We start from the raw sequence: 27,048 nt of genomic DNA on the forward strand, positions 1-27,048 counted from the left end.
CTCCCACCCTCCTCTTTTAAGCCCGGCGGCTACCCACCACCGTCCTCCTCTCTCTTTCTCTCTCTCCTCTCCACGCCCTCCCTCATCCCTTGATTTGAATCGGTGCCAACTCGAACCGACTCGATACTTCTTACCAGGTCAGACTCGGTCTATTAGTCCTGGTCAGACCTGGATTCAGATCAGTTCAGGTATGCTGGACTCGGTACCGAGTCAAGTCGAGTTTGGGTCAGGCTTATTTCAAAACCGGATCGAGTCGAATCAGCCTTAACTCGGTCCGACTCGACTTATGCCCAGCTCGGACTCTTTTAGTCTCTAGACCTCCGTAGAGACGTCACTCCCCCCGCGTGGCGTTCGTATCGTAATTCGCCGATGCGTATAGGCGATAAGTACTGGTTTCGGACGATACTAAAACATGCCGTAAGCTAGTGCGGGGGTCTTATAAAGGAGTTCATCCCCTTCTTTCTCTGCTGTTTACGCATTTGATATCGATAGATACAGTCCAGAACTACAGCGGGAGTGAATCTTCGCCATTCCAGACAGGTACGCGAATTCTCCCTTTTTCTTGCTGCAAAAATCTTATTACTTCTCTACTTTCAAGAAACATCCATATGTTTTATTTTTTCTTTCTCATTCCTTTGGTCTATTCCATTTATTTCTTCTCCTCTTTTTCTCCCTTCTTTTTGAAGTCTCCTCTGACTGCATAACTGAGATCGATTGATTGAGTCATTCATAACTTATTTCCATCTTTTGTTTTCATTTGTTATTTCTTCTAAAGGAAAAAAAAAAGGAAGCTGTAGAATACAAGAATTCGATCCGATGGACGGAGGCTCAATTGCATCGGCGGAATCAACCTTGTCTTGTGCTCGTTGTGGCAAGCCTGCTCATCTTCAGTAAGTTCTTCTATGCCAGCTAGATACGTTCTATGTATGTATGTATGTATGTATTTATGTTCTGCTAATATCCAAATGGGATGCATCAGTTAACGGAAACCATATGACACATGACCTGTATCTTTGCAGAGTATACACAGGTTTCCGGTAGTGACAAGCCCATGGTTATGTGGTCCAGATTGTTGGTCTGCTGTGTCCCACCATAGATGGACCATGCCCCAAAAATCTCCTCAATAGGACAATTTCGACCTTTGGATTTGTTGCATATAGATTGATGCTTAAGAAGAGAACTACAAGAATGGTGTGCATTTGACTGAAAAAGGTTCCTAATCTTGGTGGCGGAGATTACAAAACCATAGACCCTACTTGTCAGAATTGAAAACCAATGGATACTGTGCGAAGCTGCGGGCTATGTAATTCCTCAAATGGAAAATTTGCATATGGCAGCTGTCCATGTGTTTTGTTCAGTTTGTATGTTTCACTCTCCTCTTCCATCGTGTTCTATTACACTAAGGGTTTTGGCTCCACATTGCAATTGTGTTACTTTCAAGTTGGAATTGAAAGGAACAAACTTACAATTGGAGGGCTACTTCCTCACTATGAATAGTTGGAAATGTTGTTACAATTTGAGGGATGCTAGGTTGAAGTAATGTTTGTAATTCAATTCAATTGTGCATCCAAACACACTCTGAGTGAAACCTTTGGTAGGGACTAATGGAACTCATCTACCCCTTTCCATCCCCAAGTGGAGGCCCTTGCTCGTCCAATTTCATTTTGCAGTCATGGTTAAAGGGAGATCCCTGACATTCTGTTCCATGTTTTTCATTTCAAAACCCTAAGACCTCTCCTATAGCTGCTTCCATTTTCATGCCTCTCCAGTGAAAATGATAATAATAGTGATTGCAAACCAATCCTCAAGCACCATCTATTTCTTTAGTTTTGTTTCTTGAAAATTTTCTTCCACATGAGTGGTTGCCTCATTCAATTTCTGACATATGAATTCGTAACTCTACTCACGAGATGATGGTTTCAAAAACCTTTTGATTGTGTTCTTTGTATTGCTATTCTTGAAGGGTTAGGATTTTCCCGTGCCAAAGATTTTTGGTGTATGGGCCGTCACAGTGGGTCCCATCACATTAACGTTTTGATTACTGAACCTCTGGCTGAACTGTGCAAACTGAAAGCCTGAGCATACTGTGCATATCCTCAGTTTGAGCATTCTATAGTGTTTCAATTAGTCATGCATTGCATAACATTCATGTGATCCACTACTTATTGTGACGGTTCAGAACTCAATGTCTATGTTATTATGAAAAATGTTAGGTATTTGTGCTTTTTTCTTGAGCTTACCATATTCTTTCCTTTTCTTTTCCTATGTGCAGTTGTCCCAAATGTGTAGAGTTGAGGCTGCCTCGAGAAAGTGCCGTATTCTGGTTTGTAACCATTTCTAGCGTAGCATTAATTTGTATTACATTGTGTATTCAATCTTCATTTTTTAGAAAAATTGGGGGACGGACTTTGTTCTATTTATGCGTCATAGCTCTGCCAACATCTTTACAATCTAATATTGTTCAAATTTGTTCCTTTTGTGTTTTATGCCTATTTTATAATCTATTGATAGCTAGCCTTATATGTATGACAGGCAGGTTCATGGGGCAGACTGCTTTTGAATTATGATGCATTCACACACTCAATTATTAATGTTTGTTTCTTCATTATAGAAAGCTTAGTCGATCCTTTTATTCTCAAAAAAAAAAGAAAAAAAAGAATGAAAGAAAAGAAGTTTAGTTGATCATGTTTGGAACTTGGAAGCAGGACGATGTTTATTCATGTCAGTGTTCGCATTTCCTCGTTTCAGTTAAGAGTGATGAAAGAGATCTGTATTTGTGATTGGATTCAACATACATGCACTATTGCCCAGGACCATAGTTCAAATTGCAATCCTTTCTTGTTCTTCACCTTTTCTTTTTCTCTTGTACCAACTCATCTAGACGATTTGGATTTTTTCTGAATTTGTCTGAAATTCTATCATTTGATTTTCCAGTTATTTTCTATACTTATGTACTGTTTGATGGCAGCTCCCAGGATTGCTTCAAGGCGTCATGGAGCTCACACAAGACGGTGCACTTGAAGTCAAAGTTGTCCAGACTTACAGCAAGTACTCCAGATGAACAAATTTCGGCAGCGCTTAACGAGGGCTGGCTCTATTGTTTAAAAAAAGGCCAGGCTCGAACATCCAAACTTCCCCATTTTTATTGGACAGGGTATTTAACACTGATATCCTTATTCCTCAAAACAAAACAAAAAAGGCAGCCTTTATCTCAGCTAGTCTTCAACTCCTTATGGACTTATTGCTATTCTCCATGGTAGTTATGATGATAAATTTCAGTTAGACGATGTCCATTTCTCAAGGGGTTGTTGTTATTCAGACTCCTAGGAAGCATGTATGATGTATGTGACAGCGTCTTGGATGAATGACTTTTTTTCAGCTAATATGTTGGAGGTCTTTTTTGATGGTGTCCAACTACTTGAAGCCAATGACATGTGTGCATTTTGATAACGTCCAACACCTGTCTGCTTGGTAATGTTTTAGGGAGGGTTTCAGATTGCAACTAGCTCTTGCTATGTGCTCTCATTGTTGAAGATGGTTCTAGATTCATTCCTTGGATTAGGATACAGAAAACTCTGGCGCCTTGCCTGCCTTTGCAATAAGATAAAGGACTTTGCGTCTAGGTTGAGAACTGCATTTTCATGTTGTTGTTAACAAAACAAAGCATGAGATGGGATTATAGGAGAGTAGGGTGTCTTATTCTTTGTTGCAGCAGTTGATAGAGCTAAATGGCACTTGGTCTATCTTCTATTTTGTCCATTTGGGAGTTTATGCTTTCTTGATTGTTATTGCAATGGACAATGGAAATGACTATAAGTTGGGATTTTTTAAACGAAGTGGATTTTTTAAGGGTAAAAATATGGCGGAATATAAAAGTTCTTAAAACCCAGATGTTAGATTTTACAGTCCTAATATTATTCATTTCGATATTCTTAAGTTTCTAAAGAAGAAAAATCTAAGACCAATGGTTAGGATTTACCTTATCAAAAGCCCTGCCCAATGAACTGTTGTTTTGTCGATGTTGTATTCCAACCTAGGAGTTTTCTCCCAAATCCATCCCAGATGAAGGAGAGGTGAGAGTCCACACATTAACCCTTGGAGTAGGGCCAAGGGAGACGCACAGTGTCCATAAGGTGGACCCCCGCATGTGTCACACATGTGATGAAAGGAGAGTAAGAGGAACAGATTTCAGAAAATAAAAATAAAAATTGAGAGTTGTATTTTTTTTCTCTTAGTAAATTTCTCTTACCCAGAAAAATATTTTAAATTAGTTATAAAATTCACAGTATTTTTTTCCACATCTAGATCTTTCTTCCATAATCGTTTTATTGGAGTTTGTTTTTGTTTTTGTTTTTTTAGTGAGTTATGTTTTCCAATATGCATCAGTGCTTGGTACTAGGGTTGTAACCATGCTGGGCAGGACCAGAGTATGTCCGTGTCCTGCCCTTGAGCTTTGCTTCTGAGTCCAGGCTCATTGCAGCCAGCCTGTGAGCTAAAATTCAGGCTCAGACTGCACTCAGCACACCAACCAATACTCTGTCCACCAATGTTAAGTTGGCTTGGGACTGATCAAAATAAACATTTTGGTTGGGATGAGCCCAGCCTACTGTTTGCACTTTTTGCAAGATGCAAACCCAGGTCCACCCAACTAGTTACGCACCCAAACTCATGCTGAGGTCCAAACCACAGGCCTCTAGCTCAGCCCAAACCCTACCAAAAGTGGCTGGACTTGGACCTGGCTTGGCCAAGCCCAGTTGCAATGCTAGTTTGCATAATTTTCTTACATGTACTGTGAGGTATCTTTTCATTTCTTAATCTAGTGTTTCATCACACTAGGGACTTTTTTTACACTTTACTTTTACCGCATTATAATTTTGTGGAGCTCAGAATATAGTTTTTTTTTTCATGTCACCTTAAGACTAGAGTTTCTTTTGTGTTTGTGTGCAGACCTCTAAGACAATATCCCATATCAAGTCGACGTATTGTTCCTGCAAACATTGACAAACCCGATTGGACCATTGATGTGAGTCCTAATTCAATTAGCTACCATTTTGATGATTTAGCAGAGGTAGGAGTAGAAGAAGATGAGTATGATGTTGGCCTTGTTGTCTGTGAGCACATCTGTATATGGCACATACATGTTTATGCATGCAAATGTTCCTTTTCTTGCATTCTTCCAAGCAAAAATTAGTAGATGGACGGGTGCATTTTGCTCTGTCATTGTGCCCTTCTGTTATGGATGCATGTGGACAACTTTATGTTGATGCTAGGATTGCTGTGAGCACGTGCACGTGCCTATGTTCCCCTATAGACATGACAAGGAGTTATTCGGTTTTGTTGGTTTGTTCTGATCTGACTGATTTGTAACTGGCAGGGCATCCCAAAGATTGAGCTCAATAGTGACCTGCAGAATGTCGTGGAGGTAAGGTTGGACTTAGAAACTGCTTTTGGATTCATTGTACCAGATATCCTGGTAAAAATGAGTTGGATATTGACTAGATGAGGAGATAACTTTACTTTCCTGGTTATCTTCAAAGATCAAAACATTGGAGCAGATTGAGAGAATGCGAGAAACTTGTCGAGTAAGTATTTGATTTACAGTTTTAGTTTTTTGCCTATGTTGGATGAGGTTAGTACCTGTGCTTTATTCACAGGGACAGATTTATTGAATAGCTTAAATGCTGGTATATTTACTTGAATTCATTTGAGAGTTGCATGCGGAACTCCGTTCCCTACTAAAATTATCTTCAGATTGCAAGGGAGGTTCTGGATGCAGCTGCTCGTGCAATTCAACCTGGAGTGACAACTGATGAAATTGATGAGGTGGTCCATGAGGCAACAATTGCTGCTGGTTAGTTGTCTTCTTTGGCCATGTCATCATAGTGTGATTTTTAAACCTGTCCCGCCTTGCTGGTTTCTAAAACTTGTATGCAATGGGTGATGGAGTGTGTTAGATAGAGGCCTTAATCTTGCTCTGCTGAAGCTTGAAACAGTGGCTAGAATCCCATTATTATTCATCCTTCCCTCATAAGTGAACTGTGAACTATAATGAAACTCCTGGTCAGATTAGAGTTTGGTTGAGTTGGTATTTGTCAGTCCTTTTTATTTTATTTCTTTTGTCAAAATTCAGACAGACTACAAGGCTAGCGGTGTAAATACATACCTCAACTTGTGTCACTCTTCCAAATTGCATATGTTGATTTACAAAACTTTGGAGACTTCAGAATGACTCCTACCTTTCTGCAGAAGCAGAAGTAGATTGCATTTTCCTTTATTTTGCCTTCTTATTTGTCTCCTAAAGCTTTGAGTGTCAGATTGATCTGTAGAGAGGCTGGGTTCATCTTCATGATTATTTGGAAGAAAAAAGGAAGATGGAAAATGAATGGAGTGGTGGCAGACAGGGAATCAACCTCACTAGGTCATAGCATGTTATGAAATAAAATGGCCAACTCACTGGAAAATTAGAGGCGTAGAATTCCAAAGCTGCCATTCTTTGGATCCCAAGGGTGGTTGGAATTCCATGGAGTTTATTTTCCATATGAAAGAACTCAAGTTGGATATTTTGACTCCAATTGCATGGTCTTGAATCTAAAAATCTGGGCAAGGGCCTCAGTGATGGGGAAGTGATGGTGTTAGGTACCCTTCCCTGCCCATGTTAATACATGGTCTGTATTTGGTTCAGGATCAAATTTTCCAAATGGAATTTCGGCTAGATAAATGGCTGTACTAAATGACTAAATAAAAGAAAATGTAATCAAATGAAAATAAAATGTGGCGAGTTTGTTGCCACATTAATGCTGGGAGGTTTTAAAGGGTAGAAAGATAAAGCAAATCCTTCCACCCAGAGGTTACTGGAGCTCTGATTGAGAATGTTGATTGCTTTGATTGACAAATGCTACGAGGAAAGTTACCATTAACCATCCCTAAAGAGGCTGACTGCCTGACTCTTGATAATGGTTTACCTTAAGGTGTTTATAGTTACGGATTGACACTATCCCCTGGTATGGTTGTGTTGGTGGATGGTTCTTATTCTTTTCTCTCAATAAAGTAGTCGTTACTGATTTAGAAAAGAAAAAAAGAAAAAAGAAACTATGAGAGCAGATAAACTTTAGCACAAAATCAGACATGCCACTGGACATGTTTCTGATTTACAAGTTTGGCACCTTAGTAAACTTTTAACCACTCTTCTTCTTCTTCTGTCATCTTAATATTTTCTATCTCAAAATCCCAATTCTTTTCTTGCTCATCTGCTATTATGGTTATTGTTGAACATAAGCTGTGTTCAGTTATCACAACATTGCTTGCTAATTCTTTGGGTCTCCTCATCACTTTACAGGAGCATATCCATCTCCACTAAATTATAAATTTTTCCCAAAGTCTTGCTGCACGTAGGTACTTTTTCATTGTATCATCTTTAAATTGGCTTTTGTAGGAGGAAGGGAGTGATTTTATGCTTCTTATATCTGTATGCAGGTCGGTTAATGAGGTTATCTGCCACGGAATCCCAGATGCCAGGTTTATTTCATGTTTAGTTGATTTTCATGTTACAATTTTCCAAATTACTGGTCATGCGCTGATAAGATTTTCAATCACATGCTGATTTCATTTGATTCACTTAATTATGTTGATAGACATGACACTTAATTCTCCCTTTTTTTGTGTGTGGGGAAAGGGGGAGTGGCATCCTTTGACATACTTTATACTTGTATATTTACCGAGTGTAGTAAAGATGTTAGCATGTTGGACATTATTTTCTCTTGGCGTAATATTTGGACAATGTACTGTACTTTTGGGGATTTTTCGATCATTTTCACACTAAGATCTTTCAGGTTATTGTTTATGTATGGAACTGAATTAGTGTTCTTATATGGTGGACCTGATAAAGTTATGTGGTTCATAGTTTTTATTCAAACAATACTGAAATTAGCTCATCCCTTGTTATTGTAAATAATCCCTTTGTCTCTTATCGGCAGTGTTTGCAATATCGATGATATCGGCCGATATTATCATCATTGCACTCCAGTGATACGATATGCCCAGTTAGTGTCTGAAATTTCTGATAACGCAGTGAATATCATATGATCTCGCTATATATCACCGATATTGCGATATATCCCAATTTATCGCAGCTGGCCCTTTGTTTTTATTACAATGTATCGATGACACTATTGATACATTTTGGTATCGATGATATTTCCAAACAGCTCACCCCTCTTGTGGAAGTCCAAAAAAAAAAAAATCCATTTTTTGAGAGAGGAGAATTAAACAAGAGAGAGAGAGAGAGAGAGAGAGAGAGAGGATGTAAAAAAAAAAAAAAAAAAAACTATGTGCCACTCTCTCTCTCTCTCTCTCTGATACAAAATAAAGAGGTCTCGGCATGGGTTTCAAGGTCTTTTCTATGGGGCCGACCTCGGTGTATGTGTTGTATATCCACACTGTCCATGTTTGCCAGCTAATTTTAGGGCATATTCCCAAAAATGAGGCCAATCCAAATCACAGGTGGGCCACACCACAGTAAACAGTGATCATAGAACGCCCACCATTAAAAACTTCCTAGGGTCCACCGTAATGTTTATTTGCCATCCAACCTATTGATGATGTCACACAAACATAGATGAAGGGAAAACACAAATAGCAACTTGATATGAAACTTTTGCGACCCCCAAAAAGTTTTTAATGGTCAACTACCAGTGTTTCTTGTAGTGTGGCCCACCTTAGATTTGGATCTTCTGGTAAAACAGATGGACAACATGGCTATACAACACATACATCGAGGTGGGCCCTACAAAAAAGACCGATGAAACTGTCTGGTCTCAACCTGATTGAATCCACACCATGTCACCACACATGTCAGCCCCATACATGGGGTTTGCTACTCGGTGGGCCCCACCATGTTTTTATGTCAAATTCAAACCGTTCATGAGGTGTCACCTCTTGTTAGGTCCAGGGCCCAAAAGTCAGCCCCATCCGTGATTTAGGTGGACCACACGATTGGAAACAATGTATAGGCAATGCTTACCCTTCAAACCATTTTCCTCAGTGTGGCTCATGTGAATCACAGATGGAGTTGATTTTTGGGTCCCATCTCTAAATTTTGTTGTGGCATCTAATGGTTAGAGTGGACTTATATAATCATCAAGGGTGGGCCTTGTAAAAATCAAGGGCAAATGTCTCTTTATCAACTGTTTCCTTTGGTGTGGCCCACCTGAATCACAAGTCAACCTAATTTTTTTGCCTTGGGCCCAAAGTGAGATTACACATCTAATGGTTGAAGTGGATTTTCACATACCACATCATTTGAGTAATATATTAAATAAAAAACATTATCGACCCAATGATTTTTTATGGGGCCCACCTATGTATGTGAGATCCGCTCTAACCATTATATGTGTAATCCCATGTTAGGTCCAGGGCCAAAGAGCGCAGACTTTGCTTGTCTAAAATCAAGGTTGTTGCCTTGGCTAGTTTATTTGGGTGTAGGTCAAGGAAGCTTCCTTCTACCTTGGTCTCCCTCTTTGCATTGCTAAGCTGGCTAAACATCTCTGGGATGAGGTGTGGAGGATGAAGTGGAAACTATTGAGTTGTAGGAGTCAATATATTTATTCTTTAGATTAAGGTTGCTCCCATTTTGATCGTCGCTACTACAGGAATTGCTTTTTCTTTCTTTTCCTCTGGCTACTTCCAAATAGGAATTTGCCAATCCACAGTTAGACCATGAAATTACAAAGGTTGTACCTGTGAACGAATCTCCACCAAAATGGGAATGGGCTGGGGTTATGAACTTATAATCATGGAATCAACTCAATCATCAAATTACAAATACATTCCATACCAGACCAAACCGGAATATGCTTATATGCATTTTCTCATTATGAGAAGGGGATATTTGAGGTACATAGGAAATGTATCGAATTGATTCTTTTTAATGAATAGATCCAATTGCAACTTCAAATATGGAATTCAAAGGGATCGAATCGGAAATGATACTCTAAATCATCCAACTTTTTCTTTGTATATAAAATCAACCTAAAGGGGATCCGGGGAGTTTGTATTGATTGGGTCAAAACAACCCAAGAGGGAATATATGTAGTGATTCAGAGAGTTACAAAGCAAAGTCTTAAAATATATTTTTTAATCAATTAGTTTCAAGGCTTCATTCATTCCTTGAAAGAAGTTTTTATGGGTTCTCTATCTACCACAATCTTTACTTCTGGTTTCGGCGAACGAATAATCATTGAGTCCTCTTTCCGAACAACACATACAAAGAGAGGCGCCAATAGTCAAGTAATTAGTGAACCTTTGAGAGATGGGTATTTATATTTTGGATTCATTTGAGTGAAGTAAAGAAACAAACTTGTGGGACATAGACAAATAGATCTATTTATCCACAATCGAATTACATTTGATCAATACACCATTGTCAATATAAATTAAATGTTGAGAAAAAAGATTCAATAAAGAAAACAAAGACTTGTGTCAATCTGTTCTATGCACAACAATGTGTTGAACTACAACAAGCCAACGCTTGTGGTATCTAGCATCTGATGTTCACATAGAAGTATCCACAACTCCTTCGTGGGCTCCGTAGCAAGAAACAGAGGTTGGATTATATTGATCAAACCTGTTCTCAGTAATATGCCATTCAGAGTTTCTTTTCTTTTTCTCGTGTATAAGGTTGCTCATCTCCTTTGCAACAACCCACTTTTTAATGGGGTGAATATTAGGTGATCCTGTATTGTTATGGATTTAGTCTTTATGATGAGGATGTACGACCATTTAGAGTATACCAAAGGAGGAGATCGGCCTAGCCTTCACTTTGGCTCGATGATTTATACATAGGCCCAAGTGGGCCACATTGAGGACTTGAGGACCTCACATGCATGATTGTGCATCTTTGAAGACCCTACACTATGAAGATGCACGTAGGCTGCTTATTTGAGGGGTTTTGACCGTTGGATCATGAGGACATGGCGATCGGACCGTTGGATCTTGTGGATCCTTCGATTGGGCGGTTGGATCATTTTGATCTTTGATCACTTTGATCATTAGTATTGGAATTAGCTGATTTTATGTTTTTAATGGTTATTTATAGTTTAGGACGAGTTATTTTCAGCTTATTGCATTATGGGACATGTGAGGTATGGGTATTTTTGTCAAAACACATTTATTGAGACTATATAGTGGGGGGACGTCCAGACCTAGCCCATTATTATGGAATGAAAAAAAAGACTCTTTTGCTGGAAAAGCCTTTTCTCTCATGTGATTTGAGATTCTTTTGTGAAAAGAGATTGCTTGGTATGATCCGAATGTGTGAAGCCTAGTTATACTCTTCATCTCTATCTTATTCTTCTCTAAAAGGTATTTTTCATTCTCTTTTTTTTTTTTTTCTATTTCTCCACTTTAGAACCAAAATCTTCCTTACCCTTTAACATACTCCACAGTCTCATTTTCCATCCTACAACCATAATTAGTCCCTATCGATCAAAACCAAAGACTATACGGTCTACGCATGTCCATACAGACCGTACGGACGACTGTACGGACAGCCATACACCCTCTTCCCCCTTCCTTCTTTGATTTGGTAAAACCCTAGCCCCAATAACCTTCAAAACCCCCTAATTTCCAAATCCTAGAATTTTGCAAATCTTCCATTGAATTAGAACCATACCTATGCTAACATGAGAGTTCCAGTCTCTCATTGGGCCTAAGATTTTCATGCTTCTGTGGTTTATTCCTGTGTGGGATTGTGATTTAATGTAAATCTGAATTTTATTATTTATTTGGAACTCTTTTAATCATAGTAGAATGGCATGTTATTATATTTGACTTATTTTGATTAATCCGTTAATAATCTCTTGCATCCAAATGGTTAGATCACACATCTTGCATCACTTTAGGTTGGTTGTTTGATGTTTTATGTTGACTTATCTGATTCTCTTGCCTGATTATTCCTGTTTGTTACAGGAGATTGGAGGATGGTGACATTGTTAATATTGATGTCACTGTCTACTATAAAGGAGTCCATGGTAAGCAATGCTATCATCCATTTTAACCTTTTCTCTGTGTACCTGGAAACATTGTGCCTTACCTTTCTGTGAATAAACGTGCAGGTGATCTTAATGAAACATATTTTGTGGGAAATGTTGATGAAGCATCTAAACAGCTGATCCAATGTACATATGAATGCTTGGAGAAAGCTATATCTATAGGTACTTATTGAAATTTATATGAAAATAATCTTCAATTTATTTTTATTTTTGATATGAAAATCATATCCGTTATATAACTTATATTCCAACTTCATGAGATTGTTCATATATTTAACTTGTGGTTAAATAACTTGAAGTAAATCCTGTTCATATCCAATAATCAACAGATAATTGTTGTAATTGTAATGTCTATATTTAATTATGTGGCTCAGAAAGCACCACATGATTGATTCTAGATGACAAAAAAATGGAAGATACAAGAGATGGGAAATTTCTTTCATACAGATTTCATCTGTGCACAGCAAAATTCTAGCAGACTGAATTTTGAGGTACTAGAGATAAATGCCTTAGAGGATAAGGTATAGATGCCAACTATGTGTGCTGCCATTAAATGTGCCCCATCTTTGTGAGAAGCTCAATTGCACTTGAACCAGATCAAAAGCACGAACCCCCGCCCCCGCCCTTTCTTTGTGTGTGTTCCTATGGGGAGGGATGGCAAATTCCATTTAAATAGAAAGGGGGGAAATGAGAGATCAACACCCAGAAGCTGGCCAACAAGAATGAAACGAAATAGAAGAATGTATCAGCGACATACAGGAAAACCAGTAGCAAAGATATATACCATATTTGGACATATCTTAGGACTTACCCTTATGCAGAATGCAGCCTCCTCTTTCATGGAGGGCAGTTCCTTAACAATTCCCAGTTCCTTTTGATTTCTATTTGTTTTTCTTTAGCCTCATCCATGGAAGCAGTTCTGTGACAATTCCAGTTCCTTCTGATTCCATTTTGTTTTTCTTGCTGTTGTATGCCTGTAGCAATGTGGCTGCAACTGGTTGAACCAACCTGAGTATAGGACTGGTTGGGCCAGGTTGCCAAGGTCCTTAAGTTGGGTTTTGGGTACTTGGATAACACCAACCCGATTTGAATTCTAGTTGGGTTTGGGTTGAGCAAATTTGATTTGGGTTAGGTCCGATTCAGAATCACATGTATTTGGGTCGGGTTGGGTACCACAGGTTGGAATTCGGGTGGGGTCGGATTGCAGGTTGGGTTGTGCTCTGGTGGACCCTCAACCCAACCCAACCCAAGCACCCCTATGTAGCGGTCACTCTCTAATGAAATATCTCATTCAGTCCAAAATAAATAAATAAATAAATAAAGGAAACAAGAGAAAGAAAAAGGAAGGAAAGAAAAAGAAAAAGAAAAAGACAGAAAAGAAACGAAAATAGAACTTTCCAAAGTCTCCTTACTAGGCTCCTTACTCTGTCAGCCTACATCCCATTTGTCCCTTTGACTTATCTATACAAAGAAAAAGAAAAGCAGAAAAGAATATCTTTCCCACCATTCTTAGAACCAATGATTGTAGTATCCAAGTTAGAACTATCTTATGGATTGAGTGTCATCTGGAAGGATCAGTGAAACTGCAAAGTTCTTTAACGTTCATACTTCTATGAAGAATATAACAGCTATGCAACGCTGGAGTTCAATGACCAACTTGAAATGCAAGGGATTACCTAACTCGCTGCTTTTCCTTTTAGCTATAAAATAAAATAAAATAAAAAGAAGAAGAAGAAGAAGAAGAAGAAGATAGTGGTGATAATGATGAGAACTTTTATTATAGCAATGGAAAGAATTAACACTAGCCATTAAATTATGAGTGAAATGTAGTGGAGAAATATTTTTATTTATTTAAAAAAAAAAAAAAAGCGACGAAGAAAATGCATTAAAAACAAGAAGAGCATACAAGAAAACTGCTGAGGTAGCAGCCACAAGGAAAACTAGAAACCTAAGAAAATAAGATTAAAGTCTTTTAAACCCATCACACAAGACACCCATTCAACAATCAGCTTCTTAGCATAGGATCCCACAGATTTAGAATTAGACTGCAAGTCGTTAAAGACTCTATCATTCCTTTCCCTCCGAACAGCCCACCAAATTGCAATAATCGCTATTCTCGAGATTCTAGATTTGATTTTCCCGATTTTGTGGCCATGCCACACACCAAGCAGGGACGCAGCAGAATTAAGACAACACCCCGTAAAGTTGAATCTGGGCCAGAAGTCCCAGTAAATGAGAGTGATGAAAGGGCAGTGAACGAAAAGATGATCGACTGTCTCTTCATTACGCATGCAACATGGGCATATATTGACGATCTGCATCCCATGCTTCCTGAGGTTATCGATTGTGAGGATCCTGTTCATGGCAGCGAGCCAGCCGAAGCATATGAACTTTGGGGGAGCAGCATACTTCCAGATGAAAGGAGTGATCTGTGAAGTGGGAGCAGGAGTGGGGATCAAGGCTGTGTATAAAGATTTAACAGAAAAGTTTCCGGACCTATGACGATTCCAGATCAGCTTGTCAGGGGAAGAGATATCCAGAGAAATTGTGGACAGACAATGAAGAAGGTCCACATATTCGTCCACATCCCAATCCCAAGGTTCCTAACACAGATAATTTCCCATCCCCCTCTGGAATTCGAGAAGGAGTAATTGCTGGCAACAGAGCTGTCTTTGTTGAATATTTTTATTTATTTATTTACTTATTTTGAAAGATGTAGTGGAAAAATCTGTCTCTACAAACTGTGTTAGAACTTACATAGAAACTCAATGATTCTCACTTTATTGGAGTCCAATGCAGAGCTCACAGAAAGAAAATGTCATCCTAGCTAGGAATATGCTGGTTGTGTGGCAATTCTGGAAATGCACCCAGGAAACATTTTGTGATGTATGTCATCATAACTGACAACAATGTAAATTAGCTAATTATTGGGAGTGTTGCGTCAGGTTGGCAGCCAGCTTCAAATTTTGGCCACAACTTTTTCTCATGAATCCTGACAATCCAACATTCAGGTGGAACAGGATTTGTGTAGCCGACCCCAATTAGTTGGAGTAAGGCTTGATCATGATGGGGGTATACATAAAATTGTGCCACTTGTAGATGGAAAAGGTTCAAGGCAATGAATTTTGGTTTGCATTGTATTTGGACAGTTGCATCCGTGCAGTCTTTTGGTTTTGATAAAGAACTGCAGCATCTTGTTTGGTCTGGCATCTTCTGAGCGGCGAACATTTCCTGGGTGATGCCTGGGTTAATTGATATCCCGTTCAGAACCTGGCATGGCGGAGGAGAGGGTTCCTTTGAGAATCGTAGATGGAGGATTGCACTTCTGGCTTCTCTGTGGTCAATCTGGCTCAAAAGGAATAATCAGACCCTTCATAACAAGAAGAATTCTGTGTTGAGTGTTCTCAGTTGGGTCTTGCATGTATTTCTGATTGGGTGTCCATAGTGCCTAAGTAGAGCTGGTTTGCTAGGTGGAGTTGTATAGTTTTTTTTTTTTTCTTTCTTTTTTGCCTCTTGACCTTAATAATATTTTCATCTTTCAAAAAAAAAAACAACTGGAGCATCTTGTTCGTAACAAGCTTCTCATGTGCACATTTCACTTCTTGTTTGGTTTTGCAGAATTAAAATGTATCTTTGTGGCGATCTGGAAATTTTCAGGTCCTCTTTGGATCAGTTTGCCATACTGTACTGTGAAGTATTGATTGCATGTTGTAAAAGAAAATTGATTTTGGTATTTTTGTACTTTATCATGTTCAGTTAAACCTGGAGTTCGGTTTCGTGAAGTGGGGGAGGTTATCAATCGACATGCAACGATGTCAGGGTTCTCTGTGGTAATTGTGTCTTCCTTTCGCAATACATAAAGGAATCTTTGGTTTGACATGGTGCATTTTTTTAACACGTCCTCACTGGAGATCTTTTATGATCAGGTCAAATCATACTGCGGTCATGGTATTGGGGAGCTGTTTCATTGTGCTCCAAATATTCCCCATTATGCAAGTATCCTTTCTAAAAATAGTAATAAACTTTTGGAGATGTGACTTTGTATTTCATTCTGTTACTGACCATCAGCCCATGAGCAATGCTGAATTCAGCTTAGGCACCATCATATATGTGTGGGTCATGTAGTTTACTTAATATCTTCTTCACTCACTTGTCAACTTCTGCTGTTAGCTGTGGTAGCTGTTTCCTTGACCCATAGCAGGAAATAAAGCAGTTGGTGTGATGAAAGCAGGGCAGACCTTTACAATTGAACCCATGATCAGTGCAGGTATCCTTTTGAGATTTTAGCAAATGTCTAGCATTTCAGTACCTTTTTTAAATGCATTCTGATAAAAGCTTCCTTTGTAGGAGTTTGGCGTGACCGGTTATGGCCTGATGGATGGACCGTTGTTACTGAAGATGGCAAGCGTAGTGCTCAGTTCGAGCACACTCTCCTGGTAAGTTACATTTCTGGCTAACATCTATTTTATTGGTATGACCAGCCAAATTTATAGATGTACTTTAACAATGGTCCTATACTAGTCACCCAGTATTTGAAATATCAGTATTGCGTTATGTATCGCATCATTGGGATACAGATACGTATCAGTTATCGCATGGGATATATCGTTTGTATTGGATAATTTATCGCACTTTTTTGAGATTGGGAAAATGGTTGAATTTTTCAATGAAACTTCATGGATTGTTAAAAAAGACCTTAATACGCACTTTTAAATCATAGCTAAAAAGAAGCAAACATAATAGGTTTCCTTTGTATAGGGTTCTAAGCTATGCGTTGTTTGATGAACCAATGCAACTATATTCAAATTGAATGCCTAACATTTAGAGTGTATGTGATGATCATTTCATCAAACACTCCTAAATACTTCAAAATTGGTCTCAATGGACAGCTGATTGAAGGCAATTTTCGAAGAAAAAATAATTTTTTATTAAAAATTGATTTTTACTTTCCAAAAATTGACATGAACTTAACAAAACAGTATATCAGCCCTCATACATGCTTGATTTCATGTTTGGAGTGCAACATTGCAAGCAATTTGGGAGATTGAGAAATTTTTTAATTTTCCCCAAATCGGACCACATACTCCCAAATTTCAAAATTAGAGTGTATGTGATGATCATTTCATCAAATACTCCCAATTACTTTGAAATTAGTCCAAATTGACAGTTGGTTGAAGGAAAATTTCTGGAAAAAAAAAACATGGAGAACATGAAGAACCAATGGATATCGAAATCAAAGCTCCAACTCCATGATTTTTCATGCAACACATGAAGAACCAATGGATTTATAGCCATTTGACACTGATTTAACATAATTTCAACAACAAAAAAGGGATCAGAAATTGAAAATGCTCACCGGATCAAACATGTGAGATTAATTGGCACTACTTGTGCATTTCGTATCGCACAGGTGCGATGCAAGATATATCGTGGGATATATTAGCCAATATCATCGATATTTAAAACATTGGTCACCCCTTCTTCTCCTTTCTAAAACGATGATACTGTCAAAACAAGCACATTGGTCTTGTTTCTTGAGAAAATTTAGAAGGTATGGACTCTGAAGGGATATAAAGACCAGTGAAGTAATGTAGGGCTATCTTTCAGCATTCCCAAGCGAGCTGAATGCTGTTGGATTAAGAATCTATAATGCACACAGAAGTCTAATCCAATTTGCATGATTACAGGGACATACTATGGAATCTGATACTGGTATAGAATGTCTGGTTTGGAAAATCCCCCAAAACATTATCTGCAGATGGGACACGCTCTGTGTCCATGTGTCTGATTAATATGATAATTTCTGCACGAACATTTCTGTTGAAAAGGTTGGAAAATGAAACTTGTTTTCATCGTTGTTTGCAGCCTGAAAATAATGGTTAGATGTACATTTACGCTATGTGAAATTTTGATAAAACTGGATGAAAGAGCAAGAAGTGTCATGTCCAAATCCATGGATTGTCAGTATCGGAATGAACCCAACACGGATTCTTTGCCCGTCTGAAATAATCTGTGCAGCTTTGTAGCTAGACTACAAGCATGCTACAGTTATAGGGTAACTCACTGTAGTTTGCTGGAAATATGCTTCTTAACATTTGGATTATACGTTATTACTTTCCTCCCACTACACAATGCCTCTTAAACAATGCCTTTTGTGATTATTGAAAGGAGAGTGTTATTTGGATCAGACCTCAGTGCAAAAGTTTTCGTATTCTCCATTGTCATGCATCTGTTTTCAGTTCAAACCAAAATTCTGGAAGGACAAGCTGAAGCAACAGGTAAACTGATAATAATAATGAGAGATGCTCCAGTGCCTCTCAAAGCACTGTTAAGTTATAGTGCTCCTAGTTGCAGTGTGACACTTAGTCCAGTCCATTGATCTAGACTATTCATTAGTTTCAGTGCACATTTCATGGGCTGCCCTGCAAATATCATGTCAATCTTACAAATACGAACCATTTAATGAATAGCTTTAATATGGACGGTCAAGATCATTTACACAAGTATAGGTCCAATCAACACTTTGATCCATTTATTTGTTCGTGGATTGCTTATGATTCTTAAGAATCACTTTTGTTCAACAATTGCAACCATCCCAGCCACGGCTTTGAAAATGGATGGCTTTAGAAAATAAGGCCAAATCAAGGATGGATTGAATCATCCGATCAGTGTAATTTTTGCATGGTAGCCCATGAAATGTGTTCTGAACTAGATGGACAGTTCAGATCGGTGTAACTTTTGCATGGTAGCCCATGAAATGTGTTCTGAACTTGATGGAGAGTTCAGATTGATCTATTGGACTGTCCAAGTGAACCAATGCATCCAGGAGCACTATAACTTATAGTGCTCTGAGAGCACTGGGGCATTTCTCAATTAATAATAACAATAAAAATGAACAAATAAACCAATTAAAAAGGATGAAGCAAATGATTTGCTGCAAATAATAGTAGCATGATATTGTACAAACAGCCCATTTGATCAGGATACCTGATTTTATGGGAGATATCCATTCCTCTGCAAATTCCTTTCTAATTTATTTTATTTTTTTTCCTATTGTGTATTTGAACATGGGCATCATAGTAGAGAAATAATATTTACAAAGTAGTTGGGTATGTATGAGTTTCTGGTTGCTGTATGCCCTCATCATTCATGCGCACAAGTCCCTTGTAGCATCCTATATGGAAATAGGTTCTGGATATATATATAGCACGCTCTTTTCCTTTTCTTTTTTTTCTTTTTCTTTTTTTTTTTTTTCTTTTTTTTTGCACCATATTTTTGGATATTCTGGAGCTATAACCAACGTTCTTGTGCAGGTCACGGAGACTGGTGTAGAGGTTCTGACGGCACGGCTGCCCTCATCACCCAATGTGTTCTCTTGGTTGAAACCATGATTGATATGGAAGTTAAAAACATACGGTTTAATATATTTATTCTGTATCAGATTTTACCAATGGGCGAATATATTACACAATAATGTATTATGAACTGCAATGCAGGTCCATTTCATATTGGATCGTGATCCCCCCCATGCATTCCTGATTGGCGCACCATGTCCAAAACTTATTATCGATACTTTAAAACCATAGTTGCTGCCTTGTATTTCAGTGTAGTCTGCCCTGCCTTTTGCCTTTGGGTGTGTATACAATCCTGACAACAGTAGTTTTGTCGTAACTGATGTGTTAATGATAAAGAAGCGAAAGCACTTTAACATGGCCGCTCCAGTGTGCACCCTTGGGAGCCCTGCGTTCAATTAGTAGTGAAATTATATATAAGAACAGTGTAAGTAATTGTGGGAGCTGATCCATTGCATTCGGCATGCTAGGATGAGATCCTTACCATGCATCCTGCGGGCACCACTATTGATTGGCCACTAACCCACAACTGCCATTCAGAACTGCTGGGCAGTCAATCAACTATCTCATTGATGCTAAGCCCTTGAGTTTGGTTTCCAAAAATCCAAGAGGCCATCTCAATCAATTAGCAACATGAACAGGGGTGTCAGGTTAAGGTCAGCCTGTTGGGCTTTCAGGGAGTGGCCCTAAACCCTGTTGATCTGGACAGTACTCAATTGGTTGGCTGAGATTGAGTGTCCGGGTCCTGCCATTTATGATGATAAGATGAGAGATGTTATGTGCCAGTTGAAACATTTAGATGGACCCAGGCTTGGGTCTGATTTAACCTTTATTAGATCAGGCTTGGGTCTACAAAACTTGGCTTGACCTTGTCTTATGTGTACTGTTTTGGTGGGGCCACCTGACCTGGTTCCTAGAATTGATCCATACATGTATTGTGGGATTGTGTATCTGTAACCCATCGGGTTTTCAACTTGGACAAGTGGGATCCATGGTTCAGTTATCAAAACCACCTGATCTAATCCATTCCATAGGCAACAATAACCTGAGATTGGAAGATCCTAGTATCACGATCCCTTTTTTCTTTTGGATGTGGATCAGTGCTCTCTTCTTAGCTATCTATTTGCAGGCCATAAATTGAAAGGTCATATTGTCCTTCCAAAAAAAGAAGAATAGAAAAAGGAGGATTCCTGTGAAGGATAATTTTGGAGCAGTCATTGCACAGACACAGTAAGACCCAGCAGACCAATAGTCTGGATCACTCAACCATGGACCCCACTTGTACAAACTCAAATCCCAATGACATTGAAGACCCTCTGGTCAAGAAGGATCACAAAATTTGCTCACATATATTACTGCAGTCGTAGTTGCTTCAAAATTGGTATACAATGCTCTCTCTCTTTTACCCTCTCCCTTATGTTTTGAACCCTGTAAAAATATATGTGAATTCTTATAAAAGCTTCATCCAACTTCCACCATTCTAAATTTTCTTGACTCGACAACAGGTCAAAAAAAAAAAAAAAAAAAACCCTTTTGGTACCTTCCATCCTTCAAAGAGGCAGAGAACAAAACAAGATCCAAGACACACCATGTTGAGGTAGGATTCGGCCTTTGAAATTTTCATTCTGCTTGGCGCTAGCCCATTGATAGCTCCATGCAACACTGAATACATATATGCTCAACAACAAAAATCAAAACAACCTATCCGACCGAGAGTGGTGGAATTACAACATATATGCCCAACAACAGAAATAAAAACAACCTATCCAACTGGAGTGGTGGAATTTCAGAGCTTGTAATGGCACTGCAGCAGAAAGTTTAAAGAAAAAAAAAACAATGACTCCAGCAAGAACCCGCAAGGGTTCAGAAACACCAATCCAAAGACAAAAATTGCGATGGGAAAAGCAAGGCATTTTCCTCCAGATTGGTCAGAAACCAGTGGAATCAACTAACGAGGAATAGGACTCGTTTTCATCAGCTTTAGCTCTCTTATCCCTATCCTTGTCTGATTTTCTGATCCTACCCTTGAGAAGAGAACCGACTTCCACTCCCACCGTCTCATATAACTCCAGTCTTCGATGCTTTGCTTCTTCCAAATCACCTTCCCAGCAAGTTTCTGAGATAACTTCAAGTGCCTTGTCCATTTTGTCCTCCGCCACAAGGCTGCCGTTTTGGAGGAGGACGAGGTAAACCTGGTCGGCAGCAGCCTTCCGTATCTGAAGACAATATCTACTCTTTAGTCCAAGGAAAGTTAAAATGTACAAAATCCATCATAAGGGACGTCTTCAAACTCAGTCATGAGAATGAAATCTTGACTCAATAGTCTGGTTTACAACATACCTTTGGGTATCGATGGCCTAAGAAAAATAGTAGGCGAGAGAAGGCCTGAGAGTTGATAGGTTCCGGAACAGAAGCAAGGTATCCAAGAATTGATATGCCTGTATATAACTTGGAGAAATCCTTGGATCCCTTCAACTCAACAGCCAGGGAATCCAAAATACCAGCAGCGAAATCCTGAGTATGGGCCTGTTGGTCATGATTGAAAACAAATGTTGCTGCCAGTCAATGGAAGCTCATAATAAGGAATAAACTAACGGGAGAGCAATAACATTATGTGGACACAAACACATACTTGTCGTATGTACAAAATTACCACATTAGCACTTTGCGCCATCCACAACTAAGTACAGACTGGATAATGAGAATTACTTGGATACTTCTTTCCTAATTTTGTTAGAACATGTATAGAACAACGGACCATGAAGAGCTGACCAAGGTCTGAAGAATGTAATATCATAAAAAAGAATTCGTTATTCTTAGAAGTCCTTGTTGCTTCATATTTCCTTGTTCCTTCAAGAAGCCAACACAGTTTTGATTTCCCATACATTCCTCTCTCTCTCTCTCTCTCTCTCTCTCTCTCTCTCTCTCTCTCTCTCTCTATGTATGTATGCATGTATGTACACACACACACACAGAGGAATGTTCACCTGCGCACCAATTCTCAAGGGTATTCATGAGAACTTTTTCAAAACTCATCTCCCATGATGTGAGCGCAATATCTGAAACATCCATGTGATGTTGAACCCCATGAAACCCCCAGGGCCCAACTTTCACCCTTATCCAAAATTTTGGTGGGCCATGGCAAAAGAGAGACAAATCAATGGGGGAAATTGTTTCCTTTTTCCATGGCCCACCAAAGTTTTAGATCAGGGTGAAAGTTGGGCCCTAGGGGTACCGCATCACATGTACGGTTCAGATTTTGCGCTCATACCTCAGGAGATGAGTTCTAAAAAAGTTCTCACAAGTTCTCATGATAACTGGTGCGCAGGTGAGCATTCTGTAACAGTAATGGTGGCCATAATGGCCACCACCGTTATCTTTACAATACGGGCTATAATGGTCGTTATGACCCCCATAACGACTGTTATGGTCTCTTTTTTATTTTTTTTTTTTAAAAAAAAAATCCAAAAAAAACTTGTATTGGCCCTGTAATGGACCATTACAACCTTTATGGGGGGTGTAATGGGCCATTACAGGGACTATAACGGCTGTTACAGGTTATTTCTTTACATACCAGCTGTTACGGGTTATTTCTTTACGTCAGCTATTGCCGCCATTATGATCCCGTAAAATGTAACGGTTACGACCATTACCTTTATGTAACGGCCATTATGGTATACCATGCCCTAAAGGGACAAACCACCCTAAATAGATCTAGAACTTGAGAGACCCAATCCTCAATTAGACCAGCAACTTTCCATATGGCACTACCAACAAAACCCTACAATTATTAAAACATCTGTTATTTCTTTCCAACCAAACAAACCATAGAACCACTAGTAGCACCATTCACCATTTTTGTCGGTCTTTAGCAGGAGGCCCCCCCACGTGCCACAAATGAAGGAGCTCCTCCAAGGAGCCAGGCATAGCTCACAGGATGTCAAAAGGGGGAAGAATACCATCCTAGACTTCCCTCACGAACGGGCAATGGATGAAAATATGATTCACCGATTTCTCATTCTTCAAACAAAGAAGGCAAGCATTAGGGAGAACCATCACCCTTTTTGGTAAATGATCAATAGTTAGGATTCTATTCCTACTCGAAAGCCATATAAATGCAACAACCTTTAGAGGCACTCCATAGCTCCAGATGAAAGCTTGTGTGACAGCAAACAGCAGACAGCAGCAGAAGCGGATACCAAAACCACATTGATAAAGGAACCAAAAAAAAACACACAGGTTTATCTCTCCTCCAAAACAGCCCATCCTTTTCAGCTAGATTAGGATGAACACCTTCCCATCTAGCAAGAAGATGATTCTATCCTACTCACAAGCCATATAAACACAACAACCTTCAAAGGCACTCCATAGCAAGGTATTATGTAACGGTAACGATATCCATAACGGCCACCACCGTTAACTTTACAATACAGGTCATAAAGGTTGTTATGGCCCCCGTAACGGCCATTACAGTCTCTTTTTTTTATTGAAAGAAATTTTTTTAAAAAAAAAAGTTGCAAAAAAAAGTTAACAAAAAAAAAAAAAAAATCCAAAAAACCTATATTTGGCCCATAACAAACCATTACGAGGCTATTACGGCTTTTATAGGGAGTGTAACAGGTCGTTAACAGCGGTTACAGGTCATTTTTTTCACAATGGCTATTACGACTGTTACGACCCCGTAATGAGTGACAAACTAACAGTTGCCATCGTTACCTTTACGTACAGCCTTGACGGCCCTGTAACGGCCTTTACGGCATACCTTGCTCCATAGCTCCAGATGAAGCCTGTGTGACAGCAAACAACAACAGAAGCGGATTCCGAAACCACGTCGAAAAATGAGCGAACAGAAAACACCCCCAGTTTATCTCCTCCAGAACAGCCCATCCTTTTCAGCCATATTAGGATGAACACCTTCCAATCTAGCGAGAAGACTAGCCAACTCATCAGCTTCATCATCCCTAAGGTCGTGGCGACAAGGAGGGATCCAAACACCATCATTCTCCTAAGGGAGGAAACAGCTAATGACCAAAATGTGCAGTCTTGAACAGAAAATGAGGGAAGTCAGCAGTGTGAGGACAGTCCCCAATCCAAATATCTTCCCAGAAATGGACCCTCTCACCTGCCAACAGAGAAGCTGATTTCCAAGAAGACTCTACTTGCCAAACGAGCAATAAATTTCCAGCTGAAGGAAGCTCTGGAAAGTGCACTCTTTTATCCACCACCCTGAACTGGACATCCCATATTTCCCAGGAACATCAGACCCCCAAAGGCTACCCTCTTTGACCCCAAACCTCCAAACCCATTTACCCAACAAGGCAGAATTAACATATTCTAACCTCATGATACCCACCCCTCCCTCCTTAAAAGGTCTGCATACCTCCTCCATGGTTTCTATTGCAAAGATTAAAAATGAGATAGGGCAAGTAACAGAAAGATGAGTAACAAACCAACATCACCACCTATAGGTGTTCAAATTCAAGTCAAGAACCACTTGGCATTCAATGAATCTTGTGCTTTAGGCGAGTATCCAATGGTTGACATTCAATGGATCTAGTCTCCCTGATGATATTTGTGACATCAATGGATGATATTTGTCATTCAATGAATCTCGTCTCTCAGAAAGCACTAACATTTAATGGGTGATATACTGATATTTATGACATTTATTTACTGTTAAAGGAAAGGGGGAAAAAAAAAACACACAATAAATGAAATAAGAAAGGGCAACCTGTCACTTAGCCAAAACAAGAAAGAGCAAGCACAAGATAAATACAAAATGAAGACTAACCTCCATGTTCAAGAAACTAGTCTCTTAAAGTGAAACATTAACAGCAAAACAAATACAAAATGAAGACTGACCTCCATGTTCAAGAAGATCTTTTTGTTGAAGAGAATATCAATGGTCTGAAAGAAGAACAAGAAACCCTCACATCAATCAAAGTTCAAATGGTAATAATATGTGGCTGGAAGAAAAATATAGCCATGAAACAGAAAATAAATCCATGCACAAAACTAGTAAAGAAAAAGTCCGAATCATAGACATGCAAACTAATTCTAGCATTCGCATTGGAATTATGGCCAGAAATGATCAGCAAACAGAATCCCAGCATACCCTGCCAACGCTAAAAGATAATAAATGTGGGGAACGACCATGACATAAATCACAGGTGCATGGCGTTTAAAAAATCAAATCATTTGACTTATCAAACTCGTGCCAGACACTATAGATAAACCTTGAGCCATTGGGCTTATATCAATCCTACCATATGACATCACTTTAGAGAGTAATCTAGTAAAATATATATACCATCTTCACATTACACTAGCTGATTAACCAGTAAATCAAACTTTTTGAGGAAAAACAACTAACATATTGTTTCCATGTCAAAAACTATTTGCTCGAAAGAATCTTATGCTTCAAAGAAACTATTTGCACCTTCAAAGTGGGTATAACGACTCTGTCACATTTCTCATAGTTGTCAAGCACCCAAAGGAGATCAGCACTCAGCATATGCTCTCTGGCACGTCTTTTCTCACCCATTTCATTTTCTGAGACTTGAAGATAATCTAATAAAGCTGCTACTGATGCCTTTCGCAAGGAATCTTGCAGCCCACCAATAGAGATAACTAACCCAGAAAGCACCGATTTACTATAATAGCCAAACTGAAGTAGAAGCACAAATCGTGGATAGGAAATGCTGGGTACCTGCAGAAGAGTGAAGAATGACATCCTCAAGTCAGCTAGTTTCATTTGGGGGTACGGCAAAGAAGCAAAGTTCAGTAATTTTTGCTCATCTAAAATCATAAATAGAAGAAAGATCATAGAAAACATAAGACAAGTTCACAAGGCACTTATAAACAGCTGTAAGCAAAGACATTGTTAAAATAACATGATGCTTCTTTTTTACCAGAACAAATATCTATTATAAACAGCTGTAAGCAAAGACATTGTTAAAATAACATGATGCTTCTTTTTTTACCAAAACAAATATCTATTCATGAATTTCCTTAGGCATGGGCAGACCACTGGATAACCATGCACAAAAGGTAAACAAGAAGAAAATTTTAATAGAATTTACAATCTGAGCACTGCAGTATACAAACAAAATTAATTAGTGAACAAAATATATCGTACATTGATAATTTTCGTGAACGAAAATATCGTACATTGGATAATGTTCATCCCAATAGTTAATGCACTTACTTCAACATCTGGCATTCAACTACAGATTTGAGTAATAGGAGATGCAGCAAACTATTCTCCATCAGTATAACAGTTCAGGCAAACAGAAAAAAACTGTTAGACCTCATGCCTGCACATAAGTCGGTAACACTTTCTTTTCCATATAGAACCCAACACCTCACTGTTGAAAGACACCCTGTCTATCATTGAGCTACATGTTAGTATGTCATTTAGATGAATAAAACAAACATAGTGATTTCTATGAGACAGTACTCTTCTGCAGTTGTTGAGGTGCACGAAGAGCATGCTTGGCAGAGCATGAAAGATTCACTCCAATTGATGTGCTCAGAACGGGACATCAAGGAAAAACATTTGCAAAAGAAAACAACAGACTCCAATGGTATAAATGTAATCTTTCTGGATTCAGCAGTGGAAACAAAGCTCGATGCAACTCACAGAACTT

The 27,048-nt window shown here is 38.9% G+C and overlaps 2 protein-coding genes across 3 annotated transcripts in view; one reads left to right on the forward strand and one right to left on the reverse strand.

Annotated features, from left to right (window-relative positions):
• Window positions 1-351: 351 nt before the first annotated feature.
• Window positions 352-19,555, forward strand: LOC131232632 (methionine aminopeptidase 1A-like). 2 transcript variants are annotated; one of them, XM_058229004.1, is made up of 17 exons: window positions 352-540; window positions 776-890; window positions 2,273-2,323; window positions 2,969-3,154; window positions 4,948-5,023; window positions 5,375-5,422; window positions 5,538-5,582; window positions 5,752-5,851; window positions 7,337-7,388; window positions 7,474-7,515; window positions 11,965-12,026; window positions 12,111-12,209; window positions 15,804-15,877; window positions 15,974-16,043; window positions 16,249-16,314; window positions 16,395-16,483; window positions 19,361-19,555. In XM_058229004.1, exons 2-17 carry the CDS (start codon window positions 817-819, stop codon window positions 19,436-19,438), a joined length of 1,212 nt encoding a protein of 403 aa, XP_058084987.1. In that variant the 5' UTR covers window positions 352-540; window positions 776-816; the 3' UTR covers window positions 19,439-19,555. The 2 variants fall into 2 exon arrangements, with proteins under 2 accessions (XP_058084987.1, XP_058084986.1); XM_058229003.1 differs by lacking the exon at window positions 352-540 and having other exon boundaries at window positions 598-890.
• Window positions 19,556-20,991: 1,436 nt separating this feature from the next.
• Window positions 20,992-27,048, reverse strand: part of LOC131232631 (tubulin-folding cofactor D) — a 41,929-nt gene continuing 35,872 nt past the window's right edge. Inside the window, exons 14-17 of the mRNA XM_058229002.1 lie at window positions 25,839-26,108; window positions 25,262-25,306; window positions 21,740-21,925; window positions 20,992-21,615 (exon numbers count right to left, since the gene is read on the reverse strand). Of these exons, the coding sequence (XP_058084985.1) occupies window positions 21,328-21,615; window positions 21,740-21,925; window positions 25,262-25,306; window positions 25,839-26,108 (789 nt within the window). The 3' untranslated portion in view covers window positions 20,992-21,327. The remainder of the gene's footprint in view (window positions 21,616-21,739; window positions 21,926-25,261; window positions 25,307-25,838; window positions 26,109-27,048) is intronic.

This window comes from Magnolia sinica, chromosome 18 (assembly GCF_029962835.1).
Source record: "Magnolia sinica isolate HGM2019 chromosome 18, MsV1, whole genome shotgun sequence".
NCBI classification, from domain to species: domain Eukaryota; kingdom Viridiplantae; phylum Streptophyta; class Magnoliopsida; order Magnoliales; family Magnoliaceae; genus Magnolia; species Magnolia sinica.

What these genes read in the sequence shown, in the direction of transcription:
- LOC131232632 (XM_058229004.1), top strand. Translation starts at nt 817, where the DNA reads ATGGACGGAGGCTCAATTGCATCGGCGGAATCAACCTTGTCTTGTGCT. An exon ending in CGAGAAAGTGCCGTATTCTG is followed by an intron (nt 2,324 to 2,968) that starts GTTTGTAACCAT and finishes GTTTGATGGCAG; the next exon opens with CTCCCAGGATTGCTTCAAGG. An exon ending in TGAACCCATGATCAGTGCAG is followed by an intron (nt 16,315 to 16,394) that starts GTATCCTTTTGA and finishes CTTCCTTTGTAG; the next exon opens with GAGTTTGGCGTGACCGGTTA.